This window comes from Phymastichus coffea, unplaced genomic scaffold (genome assembly GCF_024137745.1).
Source record: "Phymastichus coffea isolate CEN01 unplaced genomic scaffold, Cenicafe_Pcof_1.1 PCOF00016, whole genome shotgun sequence".
Taxonomy (NCBI): Eukaryota; Metazoa; Arthropoda; class Insecta; order Hymenoptera; family Eulophidae; genus Phymastichus; species Phymastichus coffea.
The window spans coordinates 167,292-194,454 of NW_026706827.1; the positions used below are offsets into that span (position 1 = coordinate 167,292).

Below are 27,163 nucleotides of genomic sequence, written 5' to 3' on the forward strand. Positions count from 1 at the left end.
GCTGACGCGTTGCCGTGTCGACGATCCGCCTTAAAGTACTATGTGTGCACTTGAAAAAGAGAGGCCACAAAGTGAAGCGAAACTGCACACAGGAGAGTTGCGGCTACCGTGCGATATATACAATGGTTCTAATGAGGCGGCGGAGCGAGAGAGAAAATTTTGCGGCCTAGTTTGTCAAAATATGTGAGCACTTTGTAACCGTCTGTTAGAGGCTGCGAACACAAAAGCCGTGCGGACGCACACGTGAGTCCGCATAAATCAGTCGGCTAGCTATATACGGACACTGCGTGGATGTTTGTTTCTATGGTTTTTCAATTTTGACTAATTTATATTTGGCTATTTTGCGGTACAACTTGTCGTGTCGCGTGGCGTCTGGTCTGTCTCGCTTCGACTAATTTGGAACCCTTTTTCTTTGTCATTGAACATTTTGTGGTCAAAGCAATTTCCACTGACCAATTTTTGCATGTAATACCAGCAACAATAGTAAATCGCGTAGATTTTCTTTTTGACAGTACGAAAGAATACTAGACTCGAATCAATTTACATCTACATTCGGCGGAGTAACACTGACGATGAAAATGATTCTTCATGCCTGAGTTTCATTTCTCGATGCCTCCCCGAGTGAATATACGAAATGACAAAGAACCAAATATCGGAAAGGAAGTACATATGACGTGTGGGAAAAAAGAACTGCACAGAATCGGTCCATAAAAAACTGTATTTGAAAAGATCCAGCAGCCAATTTCCACTCTTCCTTCAATTTTTCTCGCTGCAGATATACGTATACTGACTTTCCCATTGAGGCGGTGCGTCACTCGAAAAACTCGTTCTCTCGATGCGCGCACCACGCGAGTTTACATTGTATTACGCGCAGGCGTAAGGAATGAAAAAGCAAGTAAATTGAAGTTCATTGTGGGCGCGTATTACTCACTCGATGTTGATATAGGGTGGTCGATAAGCGCGCTGCTCGAGATTTTGATTCGGCATTGTAGTCGGAGAGAGGCTCATGACAGCCTAAATAATGATAGGCGAAAAGAGAGTATATAGCCCCTCGAGCCTGGATAAACATGTAAGGGCGGCAGGTACTCACTCTCTCTTTGGTGCTATTGTCATTATGCTACGCGCACTCTGCGCATGCTCAAGCCCAGCCGCCCGTATAACATCCACGTAATCTTTTCTCTCCCCTATGCCTGATGCAACGACGACTCTTGGTTTATTTGACGAGCCGCTTAAGCTTGTTATGCTCGTATAAATATGCATGCCGTGTTTGATGAATTTTGGGGCTGCCTTACGGAGCTTTTCTTTCCTCCGTATGCGTACACTTTTATGTTACGACAGCTCTGACTCTCGCGGTCAGTCGAGCGCAACGATTTGACCTTTACATCCGCGCGTACACCGCGTCTGATTCCCGTCCACGACGACTGGCAATAATTCTTTACCGCTATATTGCCTACATCGAGTATTCACGCAAACGCAGCGCGCAGGTCAATGTTAATGGCAAGTAAAATATACGAGCGAGCGCGCCGGCTTTGATTGAAAAATATAGCGATTGCGCGCGAGCGCGCAGTTGCGTTTATAGCGGCTGAACGTTTTCTAATCGTCGTGTGCACGAGTGACGCAGCGCAAAATGCATCGCGATCGCAATAATTGCGCGCACCCCTCGTCGATCCTAGAGTCGCGCTCGCCGCCGCGGTGTAGTAGCGCACGCGCGCAACCCAAACACGCGCCACCAATTTACGTTCTCAGCCAGTCGTGCGTGCATCGCGCGGCCGCTCTCGCCCGATTAAATTGTTGCGTGGAAAACCAATTTTTTTTTTCCTCCGGGGCTGACTGTTTATCTTGCTTCCCCAACCCCATCCCCCATTACCGGCGCGACAGCGCTCCAATCATTGGCTCGAGCGGGACTCTAATCGAATTTCACATAAACGAAACTACCGAGAATCGCTCGAAGACGAACGAGGAGGGAAGGGCAATCAATCCGTATCCGTGTCAAAGGCGCGTTATCCTCTGCCACGGTAAGCCAGCACAGGCAGCAGCTACTTCCGACTGGCCAACGACGCGGTGCAATATTTGGCGTAAGCCGCCGAAAAATTGAAGCCCGCCACAGAAGAGGGAAGTGGCGCGCGATCTAATCGCCACACGCACGAGCTCTGCTCCTCGTCGTCGCGGGCGATAAGTCTCGAATTACGAGTCGGGCTAATCGATCGCTGATCGCTTCATTCCCTCCCCTAGGTACTACGGGCTGCAATCGAATCGAACAAGAGCCTCGCGCGGCAGCGTGACTTTCTCCCTACGGCGAGAGAGAGAGAGAGAGAGAGAGGGAGAGAAAGATCTAGGCGCCGCGGGGCCACCTGTTGCCGCCGAGCGCGGCAGAGAGATGGGCCGAGCCTTGGAGCGCTGGAGGGGCTGACGGCCCGGTCGCCCATTGGTCGACGGGCACGTGCTGGCGCGAAAGGGGGTGGCACGGCCGAGTCCTTAAATCCGCGGGCGCAAGCGTCCCGCGGCCTGAGAACTCGTCTCGCGCTCGGCCGGAGCAGCAGCCGTCCTCTTGCAGTGCGCTCCCGCGTCGAAGGGCAAAGCCGAGCAGAGCGAAGTCGCGAGGTTGTGCGCGAGTGTGCCCCGATACGAGTGCCAAGCGCAGCCGCGGACGTCGGCCATGGAGCTGCAGGAGGTGTTCCGCTACAGCTACATGTTCCCCGAGGAGCTGCCGACCTACCTCGAGCTGCCGGCCGGCTACGGCGGCAAGCTCGCCGGGCTGCCGCCGATGAGCAGCATCGCGCAGCACCAGCACCAGCCGCAGACGCTGCTTCAGCAGCAGTGCAACGCCTACGACAACAACAGCGACGGCTGGCACACGCCGAGTCCCGCGGGCTCACTGCGCTCGCTCAGCCCGGCAGCCACGCCGATCTCCGTGTCCGAGCCGGAGACGACGGCTTGCCACCGCCAGCTCGGCCTGGCGCAGATCCAGCACTACGAGCACCAGCCGCAGCCGCACTACGTCGACTACTCGCAGCAGCCGGTGCCGCTGCCGGCGCAGCTGCAGCCGCAGCCGCAGCAGCAGCAGCCGCAGCAGCCGCAGCAGCAGCAGCAGCAGCATCAGCAGCAGCAGTCGCAACGCGACGAGGAGCGGACAGCGTGCGAGCCGCCGGCCAGCAAGCGGCAGCGAGTCCAGTCGGAGCACAGCAGCGTCAACTCCAGTCTGGAGGAGAGCGACCTGGACGAGCTGGAGGAGCACTCGACGAGCGGCAGCTCGAGCGGCGGCCGACGAGGCAAGCAGGTCAGCTCGACGGTCGTGCGGAAGCGCAGGCTGGCGGCGAACGCGCGCGAGCGCAGGCGCATGCAAAACCTCAACAAGGCCTTCGACAAGTTGCGCACCTACCTGCCCTCGCTCAGCAACGACAGGCAGCTGTCCAAGTACGAGACGCTGCAGATGGCACAGTCCTACATCTCCGCGCTCGCCAATCTTCTGCAGTAGCTCTTCCCGGCAGATCGACCGTTTCCTGTAAATACCTCTTGTTGCCTACGTTCACTGTACATAAGTCGTTGGAACGCTCATCCTATAGTTTACGTTCTTTAAGAAGGTTTCTGTAAATAGCGGACGCGAGAAGTGTTGATTCGCCGTGTGCGATCTGTCTGTGCCACTGATTTTTTATGCTTTACGCGAGCGTTTTAGGTCATTCAGCTGGTGCAAATGATATATCGACTAAGTTATTTAATTCTAATGCGTATTTATATAGTTTCATGCAACGACAACAAAAAATCTGTAAGAGACTGACTATCGTACATAGTTATTTATATTGACGCTGTTAAATAAAAAATAAGTTAAATTTATACATAATCTTATTTACTGGATTTTCTGTCATCTCCTTTACCTATACAGGTTGACCATCGCAATCCTGACATCCAAAATAATTGCCAATCACAAAATACCACCAAAAGACAAATAAAATGTTCATTTGCAGATCTTTCAATTTCAAATAATTGATTTATCATTAAAACTATAATATAGCAGAAGATGTTATAATCTTTTAAAATATACTTACAGGGGTAATAAAAAAGATAAGAATTTGCTGGAAAACGTGCTCGACTTTTAAAATGACTTTAGAAAAGACTGTCAGTATAATGAGAAAAAAAATGGAAAAAAAGAAATTCTTTCCGCGACGACTCGATCGTTAAAGTTACGCTGTTTCATGTTGACCGCTAGTGGGCCCATGCTGCGGAAAATCGGTGATTCGCAACGTCTAAAGAACTCTGCTCCCTTTTTCCTTGCCGCTAAGCATGCACCTATTGCTTATACCTGCTGTACCAACGCAAGCGCATTACAGCTGATTCACGGGCTGCCCTTGGGACGCTGCCGTCTCCGACGACTAATTGCCTTGGTCCCATTTTTCAAGGCGCGTTTCAGTTGGCATCGGGTTCCCAACTACCGAAGAAGGGTTATTTATCATTTCTCTATTTTTGCTTGCTTTCATTGTTCCACAGTTCAAATTTCAAGTTTTCAATTTTACCTCAACGTTGTTTCCTGTTATTAATTGTAAATTGATTTTTACCGGGACTTTTAAGCTTCTCTCAACTCCAATACAATAAATTTGTCAATGTATTCTGTGAATTAATCGACGCAAATACAAATGGAATTTTAAATATCTCGAGACTACTTTCGAGACATCTGTTAAAAGTAATATTTTAATTAGATTAGAATTTCCAAATACCCTTATAAATTTGAGACGTCCGCCAAAAGTAAGGTATTATGGCGGCTTAGTAATCCTACGCGCCTTATGAAGGAGAGGTAACCGATTCTACAAGTCCGCAAAATTAAAAGCCAATTGAAGCGCGAACGAAGCGACGACCACAATAGCGACGGATTTCTACAGAAAGTTTGTCTTCGAGTGATAAACGAGTGCAGTATATACGACAATCGTACAGCTACAATTGTCGTAGGCATTTTCATGTGAATCGTCGAAAAATAAGGCAGGGTCGCGCGCGTCGTTGCTCATCGGCGGTGGTCTTACGCTGGACACCCGAAACCCAGTGACGCTCCGGTGCCAGGTTTCGTCGCAATCCGAGAGCCTATCGCAGCTTCCTTCGTATGCCTAGGCGTGCGCCCGCTCGCTTGTTCTTTTATCGACTTTAATCGCCGCTTACATCCTCGAGAAAGCGTTCGGCTACCATTTATCACTTGTATACCCACAATCGACGCCCGCCGATTTTAACTACGGCGCTTTCGAAATCGCGTCCGTCGCCGACGGACCGGGCCGACCCGTTTGTTCATAACAACTGCGCAAACGTTAGCTTTCGGCAATAATTGACCAGAGATGAAATAGCGCGACGTACGACCGCGAATAAGTGGCTGCTTTGCATCGCGACCGCCGGTTTTACGATCTGTCAGACCTTTCTAATTGAATGAATCGCGCAAATTGCAACTTCGCGCCATTTACGCGTTGCAGCGGAGGGAAAGTTGTAGCCGTGCGGGCTTGGAAAAAGGAGCCACCTACCGGGCGAAATTGCGCATTGGGTATGTCGCCAAGCAATAGCGGCGTTGCCGTTTCCGAGCGTTTTCCGGCTGTTCAGACCTCAGTTTTCGCCAAATCGTTCGGCAAAGCGAGCTCGCGAAACGCGGCGCGCCGGGAGGAGCGGGCAACGAGGCGCCGCCAAAGGCGCTTTTCAGGCTCGGCGCGCCACACGCAGCGCTCGTAAGCGTAAGCGGCAGCGAGCGCAGCATCCCTCGATTATCCGTTACGCCGTTGCGCGCTGTGCGGCGCGCGCGCGCGTGCGTCGGGCGCTCGCTCGCCCAAGTGCATTCGTCGGGTCGTAAAGCGCGCCGCGCGTAGCGCAGGACGACCCGCGCCACTTATATACACTCGTAAGTATAACGTTCCGCGGCTAATGCGCCGCGCAAGCCCCCTCGACACTTTACATACTCTCCTCTCGCCGTGCCTGTTTCTTTTTCGTGTCCGCGGCCGCGCGCTTTTGTTTCCGAGCGAGCGCGTGTCTCGCCGCCGATGCGTGCGCGCGCGCGCGCGCTCGCCGCCGCCAGCGTTCAGTGCCTGCCACGGCGAATGACGCGTGCACGCGCGAGGATGACTTATTACGCGGAAAGTTACGAGCGTTAAAGGCACGATAAGTGTGCCGCTATAAGCTACCCGGTAGCTACGCCTCGCTCGTGCCCCTGCGGACTCCGCTCCTTACTTTGCTTTTATCTCTCTCCCGGTGCGTTCCGCGCCACGCATCCTCGGCTCATTTTCATCTTCTGCGCGAAATCATTCGCAACTTCATTCCGCGATCTTGATAACGTTTAAGATTATCGTGCGTTATCTCCGCTTCATTTCTAGTTCTCTCTCATCTCCGTTACTCGTCGAATTGCGCCAAATGCTATACAATTCTGCCAATCTGCGTATCCTAATGTTCCCAACTCACTAATTTATTACTTCGGCAATTATTTTTTAACGATAACATTCAATTAATAACATTTGTATTCTACTCATCCAACTAACTGCACGCGAAAGAAATGGTAATGTTTATAACGTTCAAAGAATATATCAACTATATCTGACGGAACAAGAAAATGCTATATATCGTGTGATCGGTCAGCTCACTTATTGCAGTGTTATCCGATAAAAAATATTTGTCAATTCCTGAAAGTAAAAGAAATATTGAAAATCAAAATATTGATTCGCTATCGAGCTTTTCACACTATACTTAACGTCTGGAAAATACCGATTGTGCCATCGATATCTCATTTCTGAAGTTCACAAAGAATCGGGAAATCCATCAATTTGTTTACGTTTAAAATTGGTTGTGCTTTCGAGTTTAAATTATAGAGTTTCTCTCGTTGTCAATAATTGCTGTTTGAAAATAAACACATTTTTTAGACTCTTAATTGGCTTAATTGGTTGCGGACAGTGATAAGTTATCTGGCTGTGAAACGGCGTATATCAAGAACATAGGATACAGTGTTGCAACAAGTTTTTCCTACTATAAACATTTGTCGCTTATATTTACTTTGTAATCCCCCGTGGACTAAAAAGATTATAAAATCTAACTTTTGTCTTGAACTTGATCAGTCTACTCTGTGAAAGCAGGTCAACTGACTCCATAGTTAGGTCGATCATCATTGACGCTAATACTGACACATTCGCATACATCGATCCAAAAGTAAGCTTCACGATGACATCGGTACGTTGAATTATTTGCATTTTCAATTAAGTATATAAACTTTTTGCAGTCGATATAATGTCAACGTTACAGCTTCTATCTTCAATTTTTACCATCGCTTGCATGGTTCAACAAATGCAAGTTCACGCAAAACAAAGTGATTACTATCAAAAAAACAATTGGAAGGAATCTAATCGAAAAATTGCGTTTTACATGGGATGCTATATCAAAGATCGGTTTCGTTATGATTCTGACTTCCTTCAACCTCCCTGTAATATCACAACGGAATTATCAAGTGCTCGCGGCTCAGTCGAAAGGCTAACTTGCAACGTTGACAAGCCACCTTTTACCAATTTGTTGAATCTTTACTACGAAGTTTCAGCACTGGTCAATCCTAACATTGTTATACTTTACAGTACTGGTAAAAATTGGGTTAAAATCCGCATCGTTCGTATGAGAGAGTGTCGCTACCGCGACGTATTCATCGAGGCGGATCCGGTGAAGTACAATGATTTTGGAACGGTTGAAGTGAATGTGACATTGAATGACCAAGACGACACCTTCGACGTTTACTACGAAGATAAACGCGAGTGCCGGAATGGAATTTGCGTAAACACCTACGATTTCAGTGGTAAATTACTCGATGGCCCATATAACGTGAGTCGTCCTATCAGAAATCCAAATAAAGATAAAATTACCTACGTTTTTGGAGAACAATACAGTGGAAATATTGGCTTGACTTACGATTGCGAGATCATTAAATTGGTGTCATACGGTGGTCACGACACAAGTCAAATTCTGTTCAAGCTACCAAGATCTGACGTAAGCGTTCTTTCAATATCAACCAAAAATAAATTGTTTGGGCTTTGCTACAAGTGGAATGGATACCAGCGAGCGGCTTGCCTGCAATACGACGACAAAGGAAGACAAAAACTGAACTCAACGTTTTACTATCCACAAGGCTGGACGAGCATGAGAGTGACTAATCGCTACGAGGGGAATTTCACAGTGCTGGCTACTAATTGTACGATAGACGATTGCGAAGCCGAACGCGACGTTAAACAAGTTCACATATGGGACAAAAAAATCAAGTACGGAGCACCTCATGGATTTATACCGCGATTTTGTAGGTCGCGTGTGGGTGACAAGTCGAAAATTGAAATCAGCTTCGATTATGCTATATACTTGAACTGTAAGCCAAGCATGCGCGGTAGCTCTTATTCTTTTATGTTCAAGTCGTGGTGTTCGGAATTCATTAGGTGTAGCCCTGTAATATTGTAAATATGACGTTAGGTGGTAATTAATGGCGCGAATTTTCTCAGAAGTCATGTGCTATTTTATTGATAGAATATGTATAAGAAATTATATATACTTAGAATTTTGCATGGAAACACGAATAAACGCCGTACGCATGTGTTATTACTTATTTCCAACTTTATTTGCGGAAATACATTCGAGACTATTAGAAACTTTGTATACTGATATGGGGAGCAGCAATGCTACGCGAAGAAAAGAAAAGATGATCTAATAAACAAAGCAAATAAATAAAAGATGAGGCTAGAATAATGAGAGAAGGGAGAAAATAGAAATACGAGGAGAAGAAAAGAAACGGAGCAAGCATTAAAAAAGAGTGATTGAGTTGAAGTGCTCAAATCCAATTGAAATGCAGCAATGCGTGATAGTTGGTGGAAGTAAAAAAGGAGAGCGAGGAACGATATAGACGAAAGGCGGCACGTGTCAGCGTCAACCTCGTAAATACTGCGGCGCAACGCCACTCGACAGATCCCCTTCAAACTCGATAAAATGTACACACATATACTAGGTCTACTGGGATTTCAGATTAATTCGGTGCATTCGACATTCGCTTTACTTTGCTTTCTTCTTGCCTTCGTTAATCCATTCGAATTTGAATTGTCTTTTTCGTTTGTTACGTAACACACACAAAACTTGCGATTCCCATGACACGACGTTCGTTCATATGTTTTTATACGGTGCAAGATTAATCATTTCGCAGAAAACGACCAGAGACACGTACCTTTTTTGCTTTTCGTTGTCGTTGGTGTCCTGTAGTCCCGGGTATACACGGAGAGCGCGCGCGCGCGCGCGCGTATTCATTACGAAGCTCGTTGCCTCATTTGTCGCTAAGAGTCTCTAAAAGTAATATGCTGAAGCAGCATAAATCAGTAAAGCCCGTATAGAAGTAGCAGGCAGTCTCATAAAAGCTGAAACACTTGAGAAACATTGTTTCGAGGAAGTAGCGAACTCATTCGCGCAGGAAAAAGCCTTGACGTTGACAGTGAGCTGCCGCGCTGCTGCGACTCGAGCGTTGCGCTTATCATCCTTTCTCGCGAGAAAATTGCAAAGCGGCACCTCGCGAGGAACGCGACTCCAGACCAGATTGAGAGTTTACGGCCTCGCCAGAGTATCGGCGGCGAACTACTGCTCGTGCGGGCATTAATAATCCGATCCTACGTGCTGTTCATGTTGCTGTAAAAGCCGCTCGTACGGCGCACAAATACTCATTTAATTAGTTGCCCCCTTTCGTCAATTTTATCATCATTTCTATGGGGCTAAAGTAAAAACTGCTATTACGAACGCTTACCTACTGGCGTAACTGCAGCAATCAAGATACAACAAAGCGTGCCGAAATTGCTAATTGATTAGTCAATTCATCTGCAACAATTGTATACTTACGCGCGCGCTTCTTTTACGCAGTTAAACTACAAAACAAGCATTAGCTGCATATGGATATATGTGGAAGCCGCGGCTCGTCTGGAACTATCAATTTTAAAATTGAAACCTCGCATTCTGAGGCAGATCCTTCATCATCGTCGTCTGCGCGCGGGCATTGTTCGGCCGCTTTCGGACAATGACAAAGGGTTATTCGAGGGCTGCCGACGACGAATGAGCCGCGCGCCCCGGCGCTAGCAAATTGACCGGTGGGCGGGAAAAACCAAGCGCGCGCTTCTTCTCCGTTCCTTTCCTCAAAAATCAAAAATCAAAAAACAAAAAAAGATAAAAAAGGAGGCCAGTCGTGGGCGTATAGCGGGCACGTCTCCTCCGTCTTTTAATGAGCCGAAGGGGTTCCACTTTTTCCCTTTGTGCGCGCGTCTGAATTTCCACATTCGCGGAATCGCAGCCAATTTCTTACTTCTTCTCGCCCTTTCGGCTTTCCTCGACGTACCTCGTTATATTTTGGCTACACCCATACGATATGTATCGCAGCCTCTGTTTTCGAGAGATCAATCGAGAGCGTATTGTTCTGGCTCATTGTGTTAGTTTTTTAGACGTGAACACTTTCGGATGAATCGCATGCTGGCATCAAAACTTTCTGCTCATCCCTGACTCTTCTTTTCTTATTGTAAGCGCCTTAATAAAGCAACGTCCGCATAAAAGCTGTAAAGTATTTTTTCTTTAAAAGCCTTGACTTTGGGACATCGAAAATCGATTAAAATTCTCTCACGCAAAAACCATCGCGCGGTCTGTAACATCAGTGTGGTCCTCTCTTTTCATCAAATCGACTTCACAGAGCCCTTCTCACTTTCTTTATGAAGCTTTTCTTTGCTACAACGTCGACTTATAATCGATTCCGATTAAATGCTTCATAAGCGTTCCTTGCTTGCTTTGATTCGGTCCCGTGCGTCTCGCATTTTACCGCTGTAATGCGCAGGAAAAATGAGCGTTTCATTTCGGGCCACAGGTATGTGAAATTTAACAATAGGAAAGGATCACCTTTTTCCCTCCAACTGGAAACTAAAAGAGAGAGAACACACCTCGATTTAGACTTTCAACTATCAATCTTATTGTTTGTAAATAACACATTATAAAAATGAGATTGATTCATTGTCTATTATTATTTTTTACCCTAAATGAAACTCAATGAAACGTACACATCCATAAATATGTTCACAGCTTTCAATGCACTTGGTTGAAAATGTTATACACTTTGTAAATCTTGGTGTTGCTCATTAAAGAATCGCGACGTGCTAGGAGCTGCGACAAGGCAGCTCAGAATAAAGCCTACACAGTAATTTATCGAAGCAGAACAAACAAAAGCCCAAGTCACAACAGAGAGAGAAAGGGGGGGGGGGAGGTGAAATGGTCTTTATTGTCGCAGTCATGTTCCGCATAACGTTGCACCCTGGATCTACCTGCGCTCGTCATTATAATCCAGTGGCATCCGCGAAAGCACGCATCAAGTGCACCGCTCTCCTTTTTCTCCCCTTCTCTTTCGCTTTGCGCCTTAGAAACGCTTGGCCACGAATGGGTTTTACTGACACTTTTATGACAGCCGCGCGCAGTTGCGCTCCGCGCGACGCTCGGATACGAATTATTTGTATTCTACGGCGCACAAATGTGATAACTCGCACTACTTACCGCAGCGTTAGCGTGTGTTTCAAAGAAACTGTTATAATCGCAATGAACGTTGATATCCGATGATTTTGGTGGGTGTGTTCGGGGGCAAAAGTATCGTCGCACATATGTCAGTTGCGAGAGTCGGTCGTGCACGTTCAGACATCTGTGCGTTGCAAAAAGAAACCTAGTTGCGCGATCGTCAGCTCTACTCAACGGACTTGCATCCGCGCTAAGTTCAGATCGGCAGGAATGAAAAGCGCGAGCGCGAGACCACCCGGCCTGCGGCGATCGTCGAAGGCGATGATGAACGATTCTGCGCGCGATCGAGCAGCACACGCGCGCTCGGCTCCATTCTTCAGCCGGGTGGCATTGTCTCGCCTATAAGGTCGGCGCGTGCTCGGTAGAAAAGGACTGGCGGTTTATTATTATAATCCTCAGCGACGATGATCCTCGGGAGTCGTTGCACCCTTATGCGACATCGCATTTCGGAAACGAAGCCGCGTGGGCTGCCCGATTCCAGTCATCTTTTCTGCGCTACGAACTGCCTCTTTATACCTGCCGCGGCATGCCGCCGTCGTCGTGGCGCATCGGAACTGTTGCCCTATTGACGCGTGGAACATTTTATGTGCGCATCTCGCTGATGCCCCTAGTTATGTGATAAATTTCCTTTTATTCAAGATACACGCTCTGTCGCCGCATGCATCTCCGGATTTTCGGCTTCCCAAGTTCAAGGTTAAACATTGTCGCGCCAGTTGGAATTTCCAATCGCATCGCAGACATTGACTTTTTGCTGCATGTTCCTTTTGAAACTACAGTCTACGCACTTGACCGAACTAGATAAATTTCTCATAATAGCATGAAGCAATTGCAGCGATGCTTTTGATTTGCCTTTGCGGAATTTCATCGCAGTTTATCCCACTATCGTTCGTTAACATCACTATGCCACATCTAAACTGAGTATCTCTTTCGCGCATTTTTTCAATCCCATTTTTACATTCGTTTCCTTGACAAATTTACATCGCGGATCGTATTTATGTTTCGGTGTACAACCGATACTGGCTTGCAGATTACGTCTTCTTTTCGGATGCTTAGGCCGGTAGAATCCGCATCTACGGCCGAAGTGCACCGCCGTGCTTCGAGTATGCCTGAAATTCTAAAGGGGATTTGAGGGTCCTCTTGCGCGGATTTGCTCGTGTAACTTTTTTGGAATAAGATTTCGTACGATAGACTTGTTAGGCTTACTTAAACCGCTTTGAATAAAGGAGCGTTGAATGAGATGTTGCCTCCAATGTCTACTTTAAGAATTACTTGGATTTTATATTACGCTGCATCTTTGTATGCTATAATATAGTAACGAGCTTTTCAAAGGGAATGGTAATTTACGAGAATAAAAATTATCGTTTTTACAAAATATCTCGGACAATCACTTAATTTGCATGATAATGTATGTACCTTTGTCGCATCAACAGATAGTAATATTGCGTTAAAGCAAACGTATACACAAGTCGCGAGGGTAAAAAAAAGAAAGATTCTCGTAAATTCATTATCGAATGAATCGGATCTCAGTCCGCAGTGTATTCCGCAAAGGCGCGATTGCATTGGTAAGAACGGCAATAAACGCTGAAGTGAAAAAAAAAAAAAAAAAAAAAAAAAATACAGCGAGAAAAAGGGTCCGATGCTAATATCTGGCATGCAAGCGAGAAGATACAGTCAAGGGTTTGAGGGCAGTAAAAAAGGAGGAAAACAACGGCGAGCTGCTGCTTCTGGTTTCTCGTGCGGCGCGCGGCTCTTCCATACTTTATGGATTGTTTAGCGCAAATTACGTCCCGAGCTAATTTACGCACGCTCTGCGATGTAAATCTTGCCACTTTTAAGGGCACGCCAAGAGAGCTGCATAATGCTTCGGCGACCTCTTCTTCGCAATTTTCGATGTATCTGCGTATGCGCGCTTACAGAAAAAGCTAGAAGTATTCAAATTCTTCGATGCTCTTAATTATTCAAATATTGTTAAGCTGATGTTGCCAGTGAGATGGCAAAACAAACAATAGCAATCCAATCGACTCTTAGTATTGAATTCTGCAAAGGAAATTGGATACTCGAGCATTAGTATTTGCAATATAAAAAGTTTTATCAAAATAAAGAAAAATGCGCATTCGATAGGTATATAGAAAACCAATCCAATTGAAATCATGAATTCAGAGTAACATTGTTGGTAATCTACTAAATCAGTTTTTTTCTCAGCTTCAATGTCTTTTATTCTATTATAGTAGACACCATTAATTAGTTCGTTGAGCTTGTGACGTTCATCGAGTGTTTATGCTATTGTACATTGACAAAGATAGATGTTTACACCTTCGGCACGCAATACATTTAATAAATAAGCAGAGATTGATATGCAAATCACCAGACAACATCAATTAATTCACGCGACACTTATGAATTTTTCCTTCAAACTACGAGGAACGAAAAGCTAATTTCCGTTATTCAAAGAACATGAAAAGAGATGATTTTTATTGATCGGAATAATATGATTTTTTACTAGCTGTCAGTCTTGTGTCGACTTGTTCATTCCGTTGTCCGGCCGTTTACCTAAACAATATTTATTCAAATATGATTAATACAATTATGGAGCAATAAGCAAAACGTACTAAAATGCCAAAGAAATTTCATAGAAAAATATTTCAATTATACACATAAATGAAATTATGAATACAAGTAATTTTTATGTGAGACATAAAAAGAACCGTCGGTGAATTCGTGCACAAACTAAAAAATTTGTTCCTTTTACTCAGTCGGTAAATAGAGGGAAGCACTGCACGGTATATCTTATATTGTAGGCCGTATAATAGAAGGGAGATACGTATTAAATAGCCTTACACCATACTCACCATAGAGTTTTATAAGACTTGGTGAGAATACGGATTTTAGTTTCAGTTCTTGAAGGTCCGTAGTAACAGTCGAACCATACGTGAAAAACGCAGAAGTTAAATGAACATATAAACAATTAATTTTTCATAGCGTTAAATAATGTAATCAAAAAATGAATTCTCATATGGAGTAAGTGGTATTTATTTAATTGATTTTGAAATTCTTTTTAGAAATAGTATAATTTAAATTACTATATTTACAAACTTAATTAGTTGAATCGCCTATTTATTCATTAAATATGATAATTATGTTAATTGTTTAATGATATGAGATCAAAGTTTATGTATTCATGATTATCATTACCTATTGAAATAGTCGACTTTTAATCGAAAAACAAGAAATATGTATACAAGAAATGTGTTTTTTAAAAAACAACCACACGATCAATATAAAAAAAAACCTTTTGGATAACCGCTCGATAAAATTGTTATTCAACAAGTTTGAATTACTTTTGTCATAACAAAAGTAATTCAAACTTGATAAGTAAGTTTGTTATAACAAAAGTAATTCAAACTTGATACAAAAATATTATAAGTCAAACGTAGTTCCAGTAAATTATCAAAGTTAATAAGATCCTAAACGTAACTTTCAAATATAGAACTCGTGAAAGCAAATATTTATTACAATGTATAAAAGAGTTTTAAAAAATGTATATAATAAAAATGTTTAATTATTGAAAAGTTACTAATTTTTTAACTATTACACATTACTTTAAAAGATATGTAGTCGTTGTAAACTAATTTTCAAGTAGACAGTAAAATATTTGAAAATTCCTTCTTGAATAATCTCAACTACTGCTAAATTTACGATGAAAGTTATTATTTAGAAAATATCACTTTTGAATTAAATGACTTCATTTCACAATAAGTACAGATAAGAATTCGATTGTTTTCGAACTAGGTTCCTTAAAAATACCAAAAATACTATGCTTTTTGTAAGGGGCTGTATGATCAATAGTGTGTTTGATCTACACGACGCTTATAAGACGACGCTGAAACATGCGATATTGAAAAATGATTTGTTGTGCGGAGATTTTAGTTTTTGGTAAATTGATTACTTAAAATCTAAATATAAGAATTTAATTTATTTCTTTATAGTAATTTATAATTTGATAAATATTACTTTGGAGATTAAATTCAGGTATCTTGCATTAAAACTTCGTTAACAAAAAGTAATTATTTATTAAAAATGATAATTATTGGCTATACACTTGAAATTTTTCAATAAATAATTATGTACAGGTGCATAACAAGTATTTAATAGACTTATTGTTAAATTAAAAAATTTGACATATATACATATACTAAACACCTTCCTTATATGTTTGATAATTAATTTGTAACGAATAAAAACAATTATTAAAAACAAAAAACAGAAACGTATACTATAATCGTAAATATAAGATGTGTAGAGGTATTAAGCGCAATGTTTGAATTATACAACAAAATCGAGTTAAGAAAAAATAAATTAATGATTCAGCAATGCTTTCCTTCTTCTCATGTTTGATAAAACTACAAAAATAAAAGTCAAATTAAATTTCACAAAATGAAAAATACCGTGTATCATCTGTCTAACCTGTTTTCTGGATTTAATCAGATAATAGAATGTTGCATTTTACATGACGTCGACTTAAAACTAAAAATTTTAGTTATGTATATACGTGTATCAGTAACTTTTTAAGTCCAATAAATTTCTCGAACGGAACCCAGATGATTTTCTTGATAATTTTACAAAGACGATCTAAGTGGTGGCTCAAGGCTTATTTTAAATATGCAAATTGAGATATGACGGATCGCGTAATTGCTGTTATTTAAATGTATAGCGTATAGCTGCAGATGCGTCATTCAATTCCGGGAATTCTATTGAATAAGAAATAAAGCGATTATAGTCCATATTTTTTTAATTCTATAGAAGAGAGGTTTGCGAAGGTGACTGGCAAAGGGTTGATAGAATAGATATTTCTTGATCTTATTCAACTGTTCAATGAGTAGTACTGCAGATAACAAAAGGGCATGGATATTTATAATAGCAGATACTTTATTATCAATAAGAGGTTTTTAATTAGTTTTGGACTGTGGCCCCACCAAGATTCTAAACAAAAACTTTTTTTACGTAGTCTTATAATAATTGTTGTTTTTCTGATTTTATTACCTCAGGTAAATTTGTAAAACATCACCTTATGCTTACAATTATTTCCGAACTTCAAAATCGTTTTAATTGTTTTAAGTCACTTGATATTAAATAAATGAAATAAATAAGACGGTCTTTAAAAAATATGATGCTATTTTTGGAAATTTCACTCCATTTTCAAATCACAAAATTAGTAATAACAATTTTTCCCATGATTTGTTACTATTTTTTATATAAATATTATAATATGTAGACAGGATTAAGTTAGCTCAGTAAAAGAATGATACCTATTTTTATTAAAACGAGCCTTTGTTTTTGTTTATTCAAAATTTTTATGTAGAAATTCCGTCATGTCTTATTTTCATATAAAATCATAATTATTCTAATAAGCTTATACTTCTATTGAAATTAGGTGCTACGAGCCTATTTGTATCTGGAAAAGGATCTGGATATAGTAATGGAACACACTGGGATATTTATTTTCTTCAGTTCAATTTTTATTAAATTATTAACAACAATAATCCATGAAAAAAAGGTCTGTTAATTATTAATATGGTTTAGAATAATAATTAATATTTTCGATTTATAAAAATTATCGATTAAATATAAATAAAAACGTTAGCATTGATAGCATTAATAATATTCTGTACGAATGATGGATTGCAATGTATAAATGCTATGATGTATATAGATCAATATATCAGTATTAATTTTTTCAGCTTGAAAGGTTATACGTTAACATAGTGAAAAATTGGCAGATAATAGAAAATAAAGATGAACGTAAAGTACTGATTAACTATTCTGAAAAGGGAAGAACAATCACAATTTTTTATATAGGTGGGACATATTTTTATAAACCTTTCCTTTTTTATAAGGTAAGTCTATCTCATTTAATGCTATCAAGATTTTAAAACGAGTATAACTTTTTAATATAAACGAACGTTCCAACGTGCGAATCCTTCAAAGTTTAGATCTTTACCTTTTTAAATGAATCCACGTAGTATCAACTTGATTTGATAACATCAAATTCGAGTTCGTGTATTTTGAAGCAAACTACTTTTTTCGATGTATGAAAGTGAGTGTACCTCATAAAGTTACTTTGGCAAAAGAGTGTTTTAGATGCTTGAAATAACGTGCAATGTCGATGAATAAGTTTTGATATCAACATTTATTATAAATGGATACTATTTTTATATCATAAACGAAGATCCTTCCATTTCCTTTTTAACGAATTTTGATTCATTAACTTTTATATTCTACAATTTATATAAATAAATGCTAAGCCGTAAAGAAAGAAATGTACCTGAAATTATTATCTATTTACGATAATAATATACTTATTAAGATTGGTCATGAGTTCAAAAAATTGTCGATGAATGCTTTAAAAAGAGCAAAAAGCGATGAATCAAATAGTATATCAGAGTTTTTATATTAAAAATATTAGGCGAAAACTTAAATGACATAGTAGCCTACGGCAGATAAAACATATCTTTTGCCAAATGAACATTTGCAAATTGCATTACTTAACAGTATTAACAAAATGACACAAAACCATATCACAATATCTAACATGGAGAAATTCAAAATCTTAGAGAATGAGTTTATCAAATAAATTGACTATAACGTAATTCTATACTGAATTTAGATATTTTTGGCAAGTCCTCTGTGATGATTACACGTGGGCACACAAACACACACGCACACACCTATAAGTGTATGTGTACGTTTGCATTTTTTCATGGAGGTTATTGTTGTGGTAACGTTATTAGTGATAGCAAAAGTTAAATAAGTACAACAAATATTAGATAGAATGAAAGATATTTCAGGAGCCTGTTTCTCTCACGAGCCAAGTCAATAGTCTGAATTTGCATGCGTTACCAATGTAACAATTGATGTTATTAGAACATGCTCACGACAGTTATATGAATTTTCTTTCGATATAAACTGGTAGTTAAAATCTAACTGGCATTTGATAGTTATGGTTCTATTGACATTTATTCGGCTCACAGTATTTTTAGCTACGCTTTTCCTTTCTTGATGTTTGGATTTGAATCTTAAACAACATATTTTACATAAAGAACCGAACAATCTCATACAGAGAAGATAATGTACTAAAAAATGATGCTTTGGCCTGAATGTACGCGGAAAACGCGTCGTAAAAAGTGACAAGTAGTCAAAAATGGTTGTTTCTAAATATTGGTATATCAATGGGTGCAACTTACTGCTGAATAAAATTACTATTAATTCTCGAAGAGTTAAGTATATCTGCAATTTTTCACAATCAACAGGTACTAATGGCCTTATAATCAATGTTATAATTAAAATAAAGTTCAACATCTTGGCCAATAATAAAATGATGCATCCATTCTTAAAAGATTTTTGTGTTATTTCTGTGGATTTATTAACATTATATCCTGGGCCGTAATCAAAGCCATGCACCTCAGCTTTAAAATCATCAAGAGACAGTAAACCTCTTTCGAAAGTAAAATTATGAGCAGCAGCGCAATGTCATATCAGCAAATACCCTCGAGAAGGTCGTGCATGATATCAACCGCAATCCGCAAGACACGAATTTTATGTAAAAAACACTCTCTTACAATATCAGATTGTTTCGAATCTTTTAAACGCGTACACAGCACCGGATTTTGATAATCCTTTATGTGTTCCTAGTGGATTATTGTTTTCGCAATCATCAAAATATATTATCAAGGGAAAAACATATTTGTCTCCAAACGTATGCACACGCTCTCTCCAAAAGTCTCCTTGGGCAAAATTCGTTATTATTTTATCATTAAATTGCAAATGCTGCAAATACTCCATAGTTTCTTTAAATACTAGTGATAATTCAAAAAAAAAAGCTTCAACACAAATCTCAGTAGGATAAATTGTGCGTTTATAGGAATATGAAACTGAATTTGTAAATTTTCAACTTTTTTATATTCGACCCTTTCGCCTACTCGAATATTAATATTTTATAATGATAAAACCACTTATGTCTACGATATCTAAACAATTAGAAAAGTCACCTATTATTTTATTAATATTTTCCACCTTATTCATATTTGCGCTAATCAACTCATTTGTAATTTATTTTTGTAAAAGTTCTGTAACATTGCATAACAATTTTTTTGTCATCAGTATAATCTCATTGACACGTTTTCTTGGTATAGTTGCTCGAATGATTAGAGATTAGCGCTAAATTTAACAGCGATATCGCATTGAGAAGTTCTACGTATTCGCTTCGTGCATAGTTTACAGTCGGTGCCACGGCTGGCACGATTTGTAACTTTTCGATCCTAAAGATACATTGTATTGAATAGCAGTGTATTAAGCTTTTAATAAATTATTTATTACCTACGTTTGATTATCGAAAATTTTCGAAAGGAGTATTCAGTTAACTCAATTGAACCTATTCAATCAATACGAAATGTCGTTATACTTGTGTTAAAAGCGATATATCGTTCTTATATATGGTTCTTAGATATATCTAAGAACCAATTTCTATTCTATTATAGGTATGGTTCTTAGATATACATAAGATTTGGATATTCTTGGATCAATTTTGATATTCTTTTTCAAAAATCGATGGCATAGTTTCTTGAACTACTATTTTGTCTAGCCATTTAACAAAAGGCTGGCAGACAACAGCAAAATAATCCAATGTACCGTAATAAATTCTTGACACTGTAGTTCTATGAACATTGAAGAAAACACTCAACGCCGAAAACGTTGTAGCGCACTTCATTTTCATTAAAAATATCAAAACTCTATTTTTATGATTGACTTTTTGTCGTAAATCAACCAACGTAGGATGATCTCTCTTATCTTTTAGTAACACTTTTAAAAATAGATTATAAGTTAAACTACTTACTCCACCTATATCGACTAATGCCTGCTCGTCCTTTATGTTTTCATAACCATGAAGGCAATTTTCACAAATTTGTCTCTTTTGAGAATATTCTTTTACCTTTCGTTTTTTTTTTTCACTTTTTTTACTTCATATTATTTGAAGGACTTGATGTGCCATCTTGATCTATTTTAGTCACGTCGATTCCCAATTGTTTAATCCAGCTTCGACCTAGTAATGCAGAGTATTTGTCTGGCACAATGTAAATTTCATCTTCAATTGATTTGTCGTTGAATTCGGCACGTACTCTAATTTTGCCATATAGCACAAAAATGTTCTGAGTATAAGATCGATATCCAATCGATGTTTGAAGTATTGGCACATTCAAGTTGAGCTTAGAAAATTAATCCTTCGGCAAAAATGTGTAGCCAGAACCAGAGTCAACCTCAAATTTGACAGTTTTGCCTTTGATGTTGATGTACGCGAAGAAACGCTCGTTTGATTTCAATGCCGCTTGATCATTTTGATAAACATCGATAACAGTATTAATACCATAATCAGCGAAAATTACTTGATCTTGTATGTAGTTGGTAGTTGACGCATTTGATTTTGCTTTGTTAAGTAGAGTACGGATGCAAATTTTACTTCCATGAGAACTCGTTTTATCACATTGAGTACATTTGAGCTTTGACCTGTCAACTCTGCAATCTTTAATCAAATGATTATTTCGCCCACATCTGAGACACAGTCCTTCAATACCCAAGTCTTATAATCGATTTTCAATCTTGAATTTTTTTGGAATTGCTGTTGATTCTGTTGTTTTGGCCCGAACGTTGTTGAGATTGATTATAGCCTTTTGAATTGTGTTGAGCTTTTATTTGCCTAGATATTGTTGAAGCCCCGAGACCTGGCGTTCCTGGTGCCCCACATAATTTATCTAACATACTTTTTTGTAGTTTTAGAAATTGAGCAAACTGAGTGGAGTCCATTGGTTTAGATATTCCGATAATTGAAGTATATGAGTCTCCACTTAAACTTTCGCTTGAATCGTCCGAATTATTGTTTTGAATGTCTCCAGAATATTTACAGAAAAAATTCAAACTCTTGAACATCGAGATTAAACGCGTATCAGCTCAACAATTTTTTTCGATCATTGAAGGCCACAGTCGGAAAATTCAAGCCGGAAGACATTTCTATTTTTCACCTTATCGCTAATTTGTTGTAAATTCGTGAAAATTAAAAAGTCTAAGATATAAGAAATGAGCTTTATATAAAATAATATATTAATGATTGTCTAACAAAACAAACGAATAGCGTGATGCTTAAAAGTTAATAGTAATACTCGAATATTTATTATAGTTACATAATAGCAAACGATATTTTAAAACAATTAATGATAGACGTAACATTTACTGTTAGTAGTAATTATATGAAGAAAATCAAGAAATGTACTACAACTATTCCGTTGATTAAATCGAAAGGTCGCTGTGAGTATACATTGAAAAAGCAAATAGGTTATTAAATACGAGCACAAAAATCTTTGCACTAAAAGTCTATTCTTTAGCAAAGCTTGTTCATTTTGCTATAATTATAATATTACAATTCCTAGGAAAAATTATTCTTTCTACAAAATATTTAGGTATTTTTTAATATTTCGAGAGGATATATCCAATAGAATAAAAAATATGGATGCTAAAAACCTTGTTATGATGGAACAAATCTAGAATGACATAGACACATTTTATTAATATAATTAGCCAGGATAATGTAATGGACATAGCTTACGATTAATATAGTTATTAAATTAAGAAAATTTAAATATTGTTTCAGTGCTCTGTGGTTATAGATGTAATAAATTATGTATTTTGTTTTTCAGCATATATCATCATTACAATAATTGTCTATATCTCTGTACCTACCGCACCACTGGTATTGAACAACATAAAATTTTTGAACATATCTCTTGATCGCACGTTTATTTTAGGAGGAGAATTTCTCGTCGATAGAGATAAATATTATACAGAGATTTTTATATTTGATTGTATATGCATAATTGTCTGTGCTCCTTTGATGTGCGCCTTTGACTCCATGTACGTTGTTTGCGTTCAACATTGTTTAGGGCTATTTGCCATAATCAAGTAAGATTATATTTAGTTGCTGTGGAAGTTGATGGGAGTAATTTCAAATTCAAGATAATTTAATTTTAATTTACGTTTATACAGAAACTATTATTTGTTTTTCTATATAATATATTTTCAAAATACTCATATCTGACAAATGTATCAATTATATACATAATTTTGGAGATTTGACTTACCTCACAATTAGTGCATACGTTTCTTTCTACATTTAAAAAAATGCTATAATAAAAATTACAAAATAAAGATTTAAGACATACAGTTGCAAATAAAAAGTTATTTATCAATATCGTTTATTATTTATCAAAATTATTGTCGGTTCTAAAATGTTCTTTTTCAATATAAATATAATGAATAATAAAGTAATAAAGCGAGTTTTTATGTATTTTTTCGTATACAAAAATTCAGTTTGAATTTGTACTTATTATTGCTCAATGGCTATCGTATGGTAGCTATCACAGCCGTATTATATTATACCAATGGAAGATATTTTATTGATGTTGAGAAATTAAAGAATCGTTTCGACTATTTATTAATTAGTTAACAAGATATGTTAACTATTGTAAAATATTTTTAATCCTTATATTAACTAATGATAAGTAATTGAGAAATATAAAACAATGGCGCTTAAACAAATTGAGTTGCTATTTCTTATAAAATATTCTGATTACAGGTTTCGATTACGGAAATCGACAGAGTCATATAGTGATCAAACGCTATCTAAAGTGGAAAAAGAAGCTGTCACATATAAATACATAACAAAGACAATTGAATTACATAAAAACGTATTGATGTTAAGTTCATTTATTTTAATCAACACCATTTTTGAGTATTTATGTAGTGTGAAACAGACTTCGAGCATCATAACACCTTGTTTAATTAAAAATTCCTAATATGCTGGCATAATTGGAATAAATGATATAATTTATGAAGAGAGTGTCGTAAACACATTTGTGACTCGTTAATTTTTCAGTAACTTACTAAAAAAATGGGATCATCTTTTTTATGATTCACTGTGCAATTTTATAATTGAAAGGAAGTTATAGAGTGTATAATTAAATAGACTATTTTAATCGAAGAAATTATCAAAAAATCAGTATTTAATTTGTACAATGTGTGAAAACTTCGTAGACTAAGTGTTTAGTATACATTTTCTTTACAGCGTCTGTCTCACACTAAATAAAGACTTGATGGTTGTGTTGCTCAATGATGTGCCCAATTTTATGCTTATAATTAATATTTTTATCGTTCAGTTTTACTGCAATTTTGGAAGCAACATACTCTTCGACTTTCTTAATCTTAGTAGGATTAAATATGTTGATTATCAGCTTAGCTTGCGTTTTAGTGAGTAATTTCAAACTTTTAAATAAGAAATAATTTTAGTGAATACCCGCAATTATTAATTCGTAGATACTAATAAAAATTGATGACAATGACATTATGAGTGTTCTTAGATTTAGTTTTGTACTTATTGGATCAGTATTACACTTATTCTTTTTAAGTTGGCCAGGTCAAGCACTAACCGATTACAGTCTTAGTCTTTCTGATGATGCGTGAGTATTGATTTACGCTACTGCTACTTTGTTATAACTTTCAATTTTTCATAGAAAATTTAGATATTTTAACGAAAAGTAAATTATATTGATGTAAATATTAAATTTTTTGTTATGATATAGTAATATATATCCTCATTTACTTTTATTGTGCGCGCGCGTGTCTGTGTCTGTGTCATAGCCTTAAAAACTGGGATTTTTATATTTTATGATTTGTCAATAAAAACGTTGATTTTGTATTTTTGTTCTTATGTTCTTATAGGTATGCAAATGAATGGTATGAAGCATCTATAGAATCCCAGAGATCATTAAAATTTTTAATTTTGAGATGCATTAAACCATGTCAATTGACCGCTGGAGGAATATACGTGATGAATTTTTCAAATTTTGCGATGGTAATTTATCCTTTAAAATATATGATTTATTTTATTAAATATATTGGCATAAATATTAAATATTATTTTTATATTTCATGCTAAGATTATCAAAACGTCAGTGTCATACATTACAATGTTTATATCTTTAACATAGTGCGACTTAGTACCAACTGAATACAAAATAGAAAGATAATTTTGTAAATGGTTGCAAATGATGATCGAGAATAAATGCAATATTCTATTTTTTTGAGTCAACCTTAAAAGAGTTATTTATACAAGATTTATGATACCTTCAGCAAAATTGATATTATGTTTAGTATAAAATATATGTACAGGCGGACTTCCACCCTAAAAAGTTCGTAATTTATTAAGATTTCAAAAAATTTATAATTTCACTATTTTTTTCCGCTTGTGTTTGTGTTAACTACTCATATGTTTTTCAATTTAAAAGTTGTCTTTCTCAAACTTGATATGTACGTTCATTCTTCTAATACAAGTATAATTCATCATTTATATCACTGTTGGGTTTATAGTAAAAATTATTTTTGCTAATCATTATTTCAATACGTATGAAATATTTGATTACATTAAGTAATTTAAATCTATACGTTAGTGAGATTGCACATTGGTTCGCAATATGCAATGGTATCACATAAACTACTTTCTTACATATAACTGCGCAAATTAAGCGCTATACAACATCATATGGACAAAGGCAGTGTCACAATACTAACATGAACTATCGTATACTTGATGGCCAGAATTTAGACTGATGAATTGAAGTTTATTGAATTGAGTTAGCAGTTGCTAGATCGTTGGTTTGTGGATTCCATACCATAAGGTTTGAATTTGTGGTTTATTTCAATTGGAGTGTACAGAAAGGTATTATATTTATTATAAATTAACTTGCTGTATACAATAATGTAACATAAACCATAAGCCTTTTATGAAATCATCTCTTTTCCGTATATCCAAGTCGAATTTCCTTGCTCTGATTTCTTTTACCTCCTTTCTTTCTTTTGCTTCTGTATTTATCGCTCTTATTAGAAAAGATAGACAGTTGTAGAAAAATTTGTTTTCTCTACAGTAAAACTTATACAATACAAATAATACAATGTGTTAAATGTAGTCATTTAATAATCTTTGTATCTATTATACGCTATATTTTGTTATTTTAACAATTCTTGTGCATAAATGTTGCACGTTGTAATGGACTGTTTTATTAATCGTAATTAATTAAAATATTTTTCGTGATTCATTCCAAAAATATTAATAAATTATGTTTATTTTTTTTTCATATCCTGTTATTACACATGGTGAGCACCAGCATTGTTATTATTTAACTAATTTTACCAGCTATTCCTTGGAATTTCAAGACCTATATGTCAACAAATAAATCTGAATAAGCAGGATTTATCGAAACATGGAAATTTCAGAATGATGCTGAAAAACGCCGATTATAAAAATAAGAAGAAAAGTGCATTTATCTAATACAAATATATGTATATAAATGAGGCCTATAGCGCTTCCAATGCGACTATCTACGTATAGGTACAAATTAGAAAAGGACAGCGTCACAACTGCTTTGTTTCAGCCTATCATCGGTAAAGACATACTGATAACTTGATCAAGATGCGATAGAGAGAGAGAGAGAGAGAGAGAGAGAGAGAGAGAGAGAGAGAGAGAGAGATAGCATTACATGTCTAAATCATGCAGATTAAAAATGAAATGGCTCGCGGATTTATGCTCGCGGCAAAGAGGGAACTGAGGAAAGAGGAAAAGCCGGAGTTGCCGATGACTTTGATAGAGTACGGATGTATAGATCCGATCACTTTTTAGCTTCTTCGCAATTAATTTTCCCCGTGAATAGAGTAAATCATTTTGCATACGCGTAAAAGCACCGTAGCTTGCTCGTGCCATAATTTATTTGATTTGGTATAGTATGCAAATTATTTAGTGTGCCGTAGTATTGATTGCAACTTGTTGGAGAATCGAATTTATTGTACATCTTCAAATTTAAAGTGAGTACTGCACGATTGAATATTCGACCCGCACTATTCATCCAATCATTTGTTTAGTCATTCTGTGTAAATTCACTGCGTACCTACGTAAATCAATTTCTAATTTTGCTTAATCAGTGCATTGCAGAGTAAGAAATCGCGCTTCCGCGTTCGCGTCTTTAATATCTTTTCTTTGTGAAAATACTATTCTCGTTACCAATCCTTTTTGTTCTTTGGTTAATTTTATTATTTAATTTTGCTATTAATTTTAAGTGCCTAGCCTACACACTTACACACACACACACACACACACACACACACACACACACACACATCTACGCATCACCTAATTTTCTTTGTAAATTTTTGCTCCGTACAGAAACACGTTATTTTGTATTAAATAAACGGGCTCACTTTCAAGTTATAAACATTTCAGTTAATTTCCCTCATCCTAACATTTCTTCCATTCAGAAACATATTTATTCTCTGAAATGTTTGCAACAATAAAGAAAACATCATCACAATATTATCCGAAAACATGCTCTCAAGGTAAGCCCCGGCCTTGTTTTATAGTAGCTGAACCGAATACATTTTGACCTCAAGTAATAAACAATCACAGTATGTATCTTCTTGCTGATAGGTCACATCTATGTAACGAATAACAAGTTAACTATTTTCTTCC

At 37.9% G+C, this 27,163-nt stretch overlaps 2 protein-coding genes across 2 annotated transcripts; both read left to right on the forward strand.

Annotated features, from left to right (window-relative positions):
• Positions 1–2,525: 2,525 nt before the first annotated feature.
• Positions 2,526–3,822, forward strand: LOC131675134 (protein atonal). The gene has a single exon (XM_058953991.1). The coding sequence runs from the start codon at positions 2,657–2,659 to the stop codon at positions 3,473–3,475; it is 819 nt and encodes a 272-aa protein (XP_058809974.1). The 5' UTR covers positions 2,526–2,656; the 3' UTR covers positions 3,476–3,822.
• An 18,405-nt stretch (positions 3,823–22,227) lies between these two features.
• On the forward strand, positions 22,228–24,702 carry LOC131675145 (odorant receptor 30a-like). The gene is made up of 6 exons (XM_058954008.1): positions 22,228–22,551; positions 23,225–23,344; positions 23,805–23,895; positions 23,962–24,104; positions 24,367–24,499; positions 24,585–24,702. The coding sequence occupies exons 1-6, from the start codon at positions 22,484–22,486 to the stop codon at positions 24,633–24,635; spliced, it is 606 nt and encodes a 201-aa protein (XP_058809991.1). The 5' UTR covers positions 22,228–22,483; the 3' UTR covers positions 24,636–24,702.
• Positions 24,703–27,163: the final 2,461 nt, after the last annotated feature.